The 9,186-nt window shown below is 54.1% G+C and overlaps 1 protein-coding gene across 2 annotated transcripts; it reads right to left on the minus strand.

Annotated features, from left to right (window-relative positions):
- Nucleotides 1-504: 504 nt before the first annotated feature.
- On the minus strand, nt 505-9,070 carry Ddx49 (DEAD-box helicase 49). Of its 2 annotated transcripts, XM_046437339.2 has the most exons (13): nt 8,916-9,069; nt 7,183-7,306; nt 6,279-6,364; nt 6,072-6,193; nt 5,531-5,718; nt 5,295-5,435; nt 4,216-4,291; nt 3,873-3,949; nt 3,599-3,696; nt 2,504-2,578; nt 1,248-1,336; nt 1,089-1,160; nt 505-1,003 (listed from the first exon to the last, which is right to left on the minus strand). In XM_046437339.2, the coding sequence occupies exons 1-13, from the start codon at nt 9,028-9,030 to the stop codon at nt 815-817; spliced, it is 1,452 nt and encodes a 483-aa protein (XP_046293295.1). In that variant the 5' UTR covers nt 9,031-9,069; the 3' UTR covers nt 505-814. The 2 variants fall into 2 exon arrangements, with proteins under 2 accessions (XP_046293295.1, XP_046293296.1); XM_046437340.2 differs by lacking the exon at nt 2,504-2,578 and having other exon boundaries at nt 8,916-9,070.
- Nucleotides 9,071-9,186: the final 116 nt, after the last annotated feature.

Consider the following 9,186-nt stretch of genomic DNA (forward strand, 5'->3'; position numbering starts at 1 on the left):
GGGATTGAACCCAGTGGGGCTTTACCACTGAGCTACATCCCCAGTCCTTTTTAAAGTTTTTTTACTTTATGACTGGGTCTTACTAAGATGCTGAGGCTAGCTTCAAGCTTGCGATCCTCCTGCCTCAGCCTCTTGAGTTGCTGAGATTATAGGTGTGCACCAACTTAGGCCTTAGGTGGCCCCTGGTTAAATCTCCCTCACTCTGGCCACAACCCCCAGATGTGGGCAGTCAGGGAAAATCCTAGAATACAGCTGTGCTCACTAGGCACAAGGTGATCACACCAAAATCTCCTGGCTAGATTTGAAATGGTGCAGTTGCTAAGCCCATGTGCTCAGTTAGCAAACTGAGGACCAGAGAAGGGGCCTCACAGACCCAAGGTCAAGTGTCTGGAATGGCTGGGCCTGCCGGAGGGGTTGAAGAACTGGGGTAGGTGCAACAAGTTTTGAGAGAGGCAGGCAGAAGCATCCCACCTGTCCTGCCCTCATTTCTAAATCAGGCTGAGAAAAGCTGAAAGACCCATTTATTGAGTGCCACCTATCCACGGAATGCTGTGCCTAGGGGCACCTGTGCCACAGTGCGGAGTTTGTGGAGCAGGGTTCCGCCTCAGTCAGTGCTCCTTCCTCCTCTGCAACCTGACTCCTGGCCAGGGCCCTGGGAAAGGGCCAGCTGGGGCTTCCGGACAAAGGAGTGGGGACTGCATGATGTAGGTGTCCATGGCTTCCACTGAGGGGCACTGGAAAGGCTTGAGGGGAGTCCCTCAGACCCTCAGCTCAATATGCAGTCCCAGACTGGACAGGAAGGGCCATGGTGAACTCAGGCCGGGCCCTGGGTCGGTGCTGGGGCTGTGTGGGACCCAGGCTGGGCCCGGGGTGGACGTCCCCTGTGGCCAGCCCTGCTGGCCTTCTGTTGCTGGAGCGTGTGTTCCACCTTCTCCTTGAAGCGCCGGTTCTTCTGCTTGATCTTGGCCAGCTCCGCCTTGCGCTTCGCCTCCAGGTCGGGGTCCTGGCATGGGGAGGACCAGCAAGTGGCTGAGCTGGATGTCCCCCACCTGGGGACCCTCGTCACCACCTGCCAGCCTGGCACTCACCTTCCCCTCCAGGATCAGTTGCTTCCGCTTGTTGATCTCCTTCTTTTCGTCAAAGTGGGCCGCCTCCAGTTTCTAGTGGGGGAGGGAGAGATGGTCACAGCTTCCGTCTTGAAGGGGACAGCCAGGCCTGAAGTGCAGGCAGCCCCACCCGACACTCACAATCTCACACTCCCTCCGCACGATGTTGACCTGTGTGAGGATCTGCAGCACCTTGGCCTCCTCCACTGACAGTTCCTCCAGCTGCTTCTCTGTGGGGACAGCGGACAGGGAGGTAGTGAGTTCCCTGGGAGAAGGGGCACACAAGCTACCCAGGGTTGTGTCAGGTACAGACACAACAGATACTGGTGTCAGCAACACTATGACCTGGAATACAGTGGCCCTCTGTATGTCACATTCTGCATCTGCAGATCCAACCAGTTGTGGGTGGAAAATATTCAGAAAAAAGAAAACTGCACAGACAACTTCTTTCTGTGGTGCTGGTGATGAAGCCCAGGGCCGTGCACATGCTCAGCAAGCGCTCTACCACTGGGCTACACCCCCAGCCCAGACTATTCCTTGTCTTTAGTCCCTAAATAATACAGGACAACAACCACTTCCACAGCAACCGCGTTGCACTAAGTACTCCAGGTCACCTAGTGACAACATGAAGTCTGCGGGAGTAAGGGTGGTGACCCCTAGGGCAGGCTAGGACAACTGAACTGCGTGTACCAGGTGGGGAGGGTCTAGCAAACACTGCACCACTTTCTAGACGGGACTGGAGCATCTGTGCATTCTGGTATCCATGGGGGTCCAGGAACTAAACCTCTCCCACAGAAACCAAGGGACAACTGGATTCATTTCTTGGACACAATGTCCTTTCAAGTCAAAGATGGGTGTGACAGTAGACATCTATAGGATCGCTGAGATCTAGTAGTTCATGGCTGGTCTGGGCAACATGGGATCTCACAGGGAGCTCAGGCTGTATGTCAGATATTAGCCCTGATGAGCCTCAGCCTGGATCTCTACACTCTGGGCAACATGGGATCTCACTACAAATTAAAAAAAAAAAAAAAAAAGTGAAGGCTCTAACTTTGAGGATGGTGTGCACAGCACCTGGAGACGCTGCAGCCAGTGGTTCTGCTCAGGCCATGGTAAACCACAGCGAGGGGCTCAGCAGGCCCAGGCCTGCCACAGTGGGTGGTCCCTGGTCTCAGGGACCATCTCCACACTCCGGTCTGAGAAACTAAAGTCCACTCCCACTAGACATGGTGTCAGCAGACAACGGTCCTGTGGGGGAGCTTCTTTTGACAATGGCAAAAGCAACATGTGGGCTGCTCACAGGGGGACGCACAGGTGACCTGCTCTGGAAGCAGCCTGCAGGGGTAGATGGGGCAGACAGTGCCGCCTAAAGGTGCCCGAGTCCCTGCCCCACTCACTGATTTGTTCCTCAATGGCGTGTACCAGGTGGATGTCATATTGTGTCACCAGCGTGATGGCCTGTCCCTGCCGCCCTGTGGGGACATACCTCGGTTATAGGACGAGGAACCAACAAAGGCAGGTCCTGATGGCCAGACACCTCTGGGCTCCCCTTGCAAGGTGCAGAATAAGGGCTCCGTGGGGAAAGGACCAGCTCAGAGCATGGGGGCTCGCCCTGTGCTGGGCCTGTGTAGAGGGTGGGACTGTCCTAGGGGAGCCTCCAGACACCGGAGAGAGGTGGTTCTCCTGCCAGCCTGGCCTTACATGAGGGCAGGTGACATGGCTGCCAGGGAACTCAGGCTGTTATGTCAGATATTAGCCCTGAGGAGCCTCAGCCTGGATCTCTACACTCCAGTTTCTGCTTCCAGTATCTAGGATGGTGACTAGAGCTGAACTGGTGGCTGGTAAGGTCCATCACCCTCACAACAGCCTGAAACAGGCACCACCGTTCTCGTTACCCACCATCTGATGAGACAGTGGGACCCAAGCAGTGGATGCAACCTGCTCCAGGCCACAGGTCACCCCAGGAATCCTACCCCAGCTCCAGGAGTGAGAATCTCATGAACACGGTGCCCCTCCAGGACAGGGCTGGGAGGCAGACACTGGGTGTCTCCTTGGCCCTTCAGCCAGGGTCACTCGGGAGGGCTGACCTTAGAGACCAGACCTTGAGGGCAGCGTCCTACCTGCCAGGGCTCTCCATCTACTTGTTACTGGGTCCCAAACAGTAGCCCTGACATGAAAGGGCCCTTGAGTGAGGCCACACAAATGGCAGGGACTAAGGCAGTATGTACCTTTGCTGGTGCCCTTTTTTTTTTTGTGGTGGTGGCTTAGAATCCAGACCTCACGTCTGCAAGGCAAGAGCTCTACCACCAAGTCACGCCCAGAACCTGCCTTTGCTTTTGAAGATGGCTCTAACCTACTGCCTCTGACCCGTGGGCTCTAGCTCACCTACATCCCACTGGCATACGATTTTGGCTCCTCGGCATCTGGGGCGGCTAGGGGGACGGTGTCCATAGGCTGCCCACCTTGTCTGCTAACCCTGCCCACCTGCTCACCTGCACGGGCTGTCCGTCCGACTCGGTGGATGTAGATCTTGGGAAGTCCAGGGGTGTTGTGGTTGATGACCACCTGCACTGTGGGGATGTCCAGGCCCCTGTAGGCACAGGCCAGTCACACCCACCGTCCCAAGTGGGGAAACTGAGGCTTAAACCCCTGACAGGGTTACTCATGACCAAGACTAGGCTCCCTGTCCCTCCTTGGGGCCTTGGCTGCCACTGGAGAGGAAATACCCTGGGCAGGGGGTGAAGCATGGACCTGGGTGCTACTCACCGAGAAGCCACATCTGTGGCAATCAGGATCCGGTATATGCTGGATTTGAACTTCGCCAGAGCAGCAAAACGTTCTTTCTGCACAGTGTTGGGGAGAAATTTGTGAGTGTGTTGGGGAGGGCTTGTATGTGAGGACCAGGGACAGGGTAGAAACCAGGTCAGCTCCTACCCTCAGGGGGCTCACAGCCAGTAAGGGTGGTGACCCCTACTGAACAATGGGAGAGACATGAGGCCAGGGAAAGAAGGCAGCAGGAAGTGGGTTCTGGGCAGAGAGCATGGGCAAAGGCTGGAGGCTGGAGGTGTCCTGGGGCTGGGAGGGGAGGTGCAGCCACCGAGTCCCGCACCTGTTTCATCATGGAGTGTAGAGCCACTGTGGGGAAGCTGAACTTTCGCAGCATCATACACAGGATTTGGCAGGTCCTGGTGGGAAAGATGTGACTGTCAGCTCCTCCTGCTCTGGGTCCTGGGACGGTGATCCCGCCCCAACCCACCCAGAGACACCAAGCAAGGTAACCCTGTGTCACTCAGAAATGAGAAAAAATACAGGGGCCTAGAGGTCCCGCCTGCCTGCCAGACTCTCTGCTGACCCTTCCCTGGGCCTGAAGTGATAACTGGCCTGGAGAGTTAGGGGTACGGCTCACGGCAGAGTCCATACCTTGGACTACACACACGCACACACACACTGTGCCCTGGGACTGCTGCTCATTTCTGAACAAGCGGACTCCTGTTCTTTCGGTAAGGACCACAAGGGCTGGGAAACTAGAAACTGAGCCACTGTCACAGAAGGGCATAGACTCCCCAAGGGGAGCTGATAGAGGGTAACAGCTAAAAGATGGATGGAAAGAAACAACTGGTGTCTGGGCTGGTGTAGCTCAGAGGTGGTGCCCATGCTTATCCACGGGGGCCTGAGCTCAGTCTCTAGCACTTGCCGACCTCACAGAAAGTGATCCCATCCCGTGAGCTGCTGGGTACTGCTGTGCCCGACGGTCACTCTGTATCCAAACTTTTCTCTTGGGAGCCAGTTCATCTGGACTGTCCTGAGTCCTGTTCTTCTAGCCCACGCTGGAATAGCCCACAGCCTCTTGATCATGCTCCAAATAGCTCAAAGGAGGAGCCAGTGTGAAGTGCCCATAAGAGACTATGCCGGCACATTAGGTAGGCCTCAGTTAATTGTCACAGCTTCCCATCAGAGGGTCTGGAAGCCTAGTGACACTCTCGGCCATAACAACTAGGCTGCTGAGATAGCTCTGCAGGGTTTCCTGAGCCTTCCATCCAAGATGGGGCTGAGCCCCTCTCCCAAAAAACCTCCGGTCTGAGCTAAGGCAGGGAGAGACCAGCCTGGCTGTGTGCCCCAAGCCTGTGACTCTGGGCCACCTCTAAGGAAGGGCTGTGGCAGGGAGGCAGGCCTCGCCCCGACACTCACTTGCATGTGTTGGTGAAGATGATGATGGACCAGTCCTCATGCTCGTCCTGGAAGGTCTGGATCAGGTGCACCAGGTATGCATCCTTGACCTTCTCAGGCACCAGCAGGTAGCGCTGGTCCAGCTGCTCCACAGTGCGCACCCTGGGGACAGAGGCCACCAGTTTCCCCTTCTGTCCAATGGGGCTGCTGCCCGCCTGCCTCCAACCTCGGCTGCCCAACAGTGGCCACGGACTCACGGGGCCTGTGCCTCCCAGAAGAAGGGCTGGTTGGTGGCGAGGCCTTGCAACTCCTTGAGCGTGTCTGTCAGCGTGGCGCTGAAGAGCAGAGTCTGCCTGCGGGCGGGTACGGCTGCCAGGATGGTTTCCAGGTCCACCGTGAAGTCGGTGCAGCCCTGCTCCAACAGCCGGTCTGCCTCGTCCATCACCTGCAGTGTCCGTGGGGCAGGAGGTGGAAATGGGGTCCAGGTGCTGGCTGTGGCCCCAGGCCTGTCCTTCCTGTCCTTCCCCAGCCTGCCTCTCCCGAGGTGTGGACACGAGCTCTGAGGCTCTCTCCTCTAGGCCTCAGCACGAGGGCACCTCCTCAGTCAGATCTTGCCCTCCTCATCTTCACTAGTACTGGCTTCTCTCTTTTTGGTCCCTGAGTGGCCTCGTCACTATTTCTAGCACTTTACTAAATGATCCATGTGACCCTCGTTTCCCAGATAGATGGAACAGTGCTCCTGACTCCATCCCATGCCCAGAGGATCCAAAATCAGTGAGCACAGCTGGGGCAGCTCACCAAGAAGCGAATTTTCTTTATGTGGAAGGTGTTAGAGCTGCGGAGGTGGTCAGCCAGGCGTCCTGGAGTGGCAATGACCACATGTGGTTTCCGAGAGAGTTCCAGTGCCTGGGTCACCATGTCTGGGGGTGGAGGGTGATAGGTGAGGCTGGGCAGAAGATCTGTAGCTGTGGGGCTCCCATGCCCAGAACCCACCAGCCCCAGTACCCATGCCACCGACGATGATGCAGTCTTTCAGACCCAGGGGCTTCCCCAGCACCCGGAACTGCTCTGCAATCTGGTAGGCCAGCTCCCTGTGGGCAGGAAGGGGCCAGACTGGGTCAGGCAGTTCTGTGCCTCTCATTCCCAACACCGTCCCCAGAATTCCTCCCTGAGCCCCTGGCTTCCTGTCTCTCCCTCTACTGTTTATACACAAAGGCTCTGAGGCTGAGTACTAGAGCCTGTTGTGGGCTCATCCCAGAACATCCCATGATGATCCCTCTGCCAGTCCAACCTAAAATGGCTTTGGCATCTCCCCCTCCGCAAAACTTACACCTTCTCCTGTGTCCTTTTCTCAGTAATGTTGGCCAACACTACTCAGTCGCCCAGTCAGAGACCCAACCAGTAGCCTCCTCTCCTCTGGGCCAGTCAGTCTCCAGGGCCTATGTCTGCCAGCCCTTGCTCTGCTCAGGCCTTTTCCTGAGCAGAAAAGGCCACTTCCTGGCCTCTTTCCTTGCTCATTCCTGTTTACACACCCTCAGAATCAATTCTAACCCCCTGCTTAACATTTAAGGCTTTCTCAAGCTGGTTCTAACACGCCCAGATCCTAGAACCCTTTGTGCTCCCTGTTTCTCTCATACTTCTGCATGCAGGGCCCTCTGCCTAGGATGCTTTTCTATTCATTTAGCTGTATTGATTGCGGGCAGCTCCCATTTGGCCAGTACTTGCCCTGGTCAAGCTCTATGCTGAGAACTTTTCATAAACTCCTGGTTCATAAAACCTGTTCTGTTGAATTCTGTAGCACTCATAATTTTTGTCCCATGGGCAAAGTGCAGCTCAGAGAAGTAAAGGCACTTGTCCAAGAGAACACAGGTGGTTAACTCACATGCAAGGGACTTGTTGGGAGGCTCACCTGGTGGGTGTCAGGACAAGGCAGAAAATGCCATAAGGATCCTCAGACAGCTTCTGCAAGATGGGCAAGACAAATGCTGCCGTCTTGCCACTTCCTGTCTTGGCACAACCTAAGCAGTCCCGACCTGCACAGAGGGCAAAGCAATATAAACACACTCCAGGTGAACACAGCTAGTCCCTTGGGCACATCTGGCATAGTCCAGAAGGGCTAATGTATGTTTGTTCATTTATTTAACAGGGCTAGGGATTGAACCCAGGGCCTTGTGCATGCCAATCAAGTGTCCTACCACTGAGTCCCCCCAACAATGGCTAACACTTAATGATCAGTCTCTCTGCACCCACTATGCCTTTTCCACTAGGCAACTGACAAATCTTAGCGAAGAGAGACTGCTATTGTCGCTATCTAATAGAAGAGGAAACTGAATCTCAGAGCCGTACCCAGGACATACAACTGGTAAGTAGCAGGCTTAACCGGAACCTATATCCCACTGGCCCAAGATGGTGAAGATGTTGCTGACCACCACATAACTGACTCTTTTCTGAAGTATCCGAGGTTGAGAAGCCCAGAATTCCCCTCCTTGAACTGCATCCTATATTCCCCATTGATTCATTTATATTTGTTTACTTAATCTCTCAATTTGTCACGTCTTAGGTTTCCTGTGACCTCTCCTTTTTTAAAATATTTATTAATATTTATTTTTTTTTAGTTCTCGGCGGACACAACATCCTTGTTTGTATGTGGTGCTGAGGATCGAACCCGGGCCACACGCATGCCAGGCAAGCGCGCTACCGCTTGAGCCACATCCCCAGCCCCCTCTCCTTTTTTAAAACAAGTTATCTTTAAAAAATATTTTTAGTTGTAGATGGACACAATACTTTATTTTTTATGTGGTGCTTAGGATTTAACACAGTGCCTCACATGTGCTAGGCAAGTGCTCTATCACTGAGCTACAATCCCAGCCCCCTCCTTTTTTGAGATGGGGGTCTATGGTCCCCTGGCTGGCACTGAATTTGCAATCCTCTTGATTTGGACTCTACAGTTATTGGGACTGGGTTTATAGACATATGACACTGTGAACAGCAGCCTGTGAATATCACTTTAATGGAAAAACTAAGTTGGCGGTAGCGCACGCCTGTAATCCCAGAGGCTCAGAAGGCTGAGGCAGGAGAATCACGAGTTCAAAGCCAGCCTCAGCAACTTAGCGAGGCCCTAAGAAACTCAGAGAGACCCTGTCTCAAAAAAAAAAAAAAAAAAAAAAAAAAAAAAGTTAGGTCACAGGGCTGGGGTTGTGGAATAGCGCCCGCCTAGCATGTGCAATGCGCTGGGTGCCATCCTCAGCACCACATAAAAATAAATAAATAAAATGAAGGTACTGTATCCAACTACAACTAAAGAAAAAAAAATTTGAGTCAGAAAATCGAGAAGAGTAGTCACAGGACCAGGGAGTTTCACTTGCAAAGTGAAAATAGTGCCACCTCTGCCACATTTTCATAGTATTACAATCAGTTGTTCATCAGCCTTTCCCGTGCTAGGTTAAGAAAGTTTCAGAAGCGACATCACTTGTGTGCGTACACAGCGAGTCAGTGGAGCACGCTTAACGTCAACACTGCCCAGCATGCCTCTGGAATCAGATTCATCCTAACACCTCGCTTCGTGCGACCTGCCTGGGCAAAGAAGAGAAAGGTGGAGAAAAGAGAGGAGACGACTTCGAGGGAAGCTACCGGGCCACTTACCCTCCAGAATGGCGGGAATACAACCGAGCTGCACGGGAGTGGGCTGCTTCAAACCTAGCTGCCGACATTGTTCCACGAGCCACGATGACAACCCAAGCTCCGCGAAGCCGGCCATCCTAGTTGCCAGCCTTATGGCCTGTGTGATCCGCACTTCCGGCGGGCCTATATGACGTCAAGAATATCCCTTCCCATTATTGGTTCTGCTTCCTTCATGGTTCCACCCTCCTATTAACTAGGCCAATCCCAGCCTCGATAGCATCTTAATCGGGTT

Source organism: Marmota monax, unplaced genomic scaffold (assembly GCF_021218885.2).
Source record: "Marmota monax isolate L192 unplaced genomic scaffold, Marmota_monax_Labrador192_F-V1.1 WCK01_AAM20220418_F8-fsc00021, whole genome shotgun sequence".
NCBI classification, from domain to species: Eukaryota; Metazoa; Chordata; class Mammalia; order Rodentia; family Sciuridae; genus Marmota; species Marmota monax.

Coding starts and splice junctions, on each gene's coding strand:
- Ddx49 (XM_046437339.2), bottom strand. CDS start 9,030: ATGGCCGGCTTCGCGGAGCTTGGGTTGTCATCGTGGCTCGTGGAACAA. Junction 5,719..6,071: donor TAAAGAAAATTCGCTTCTTG/GTGAGCTGCCCC, acceptor CGGACACTGCAG/GTGATGGACGAGGCAGACCG. Junction 3,950..4,215: donor TACACTCCATGATGAAACAG/GTGCGGGACTCG, acceptor AACACTGTGCAG/AAAGAACGTTTTGCTGCTCT.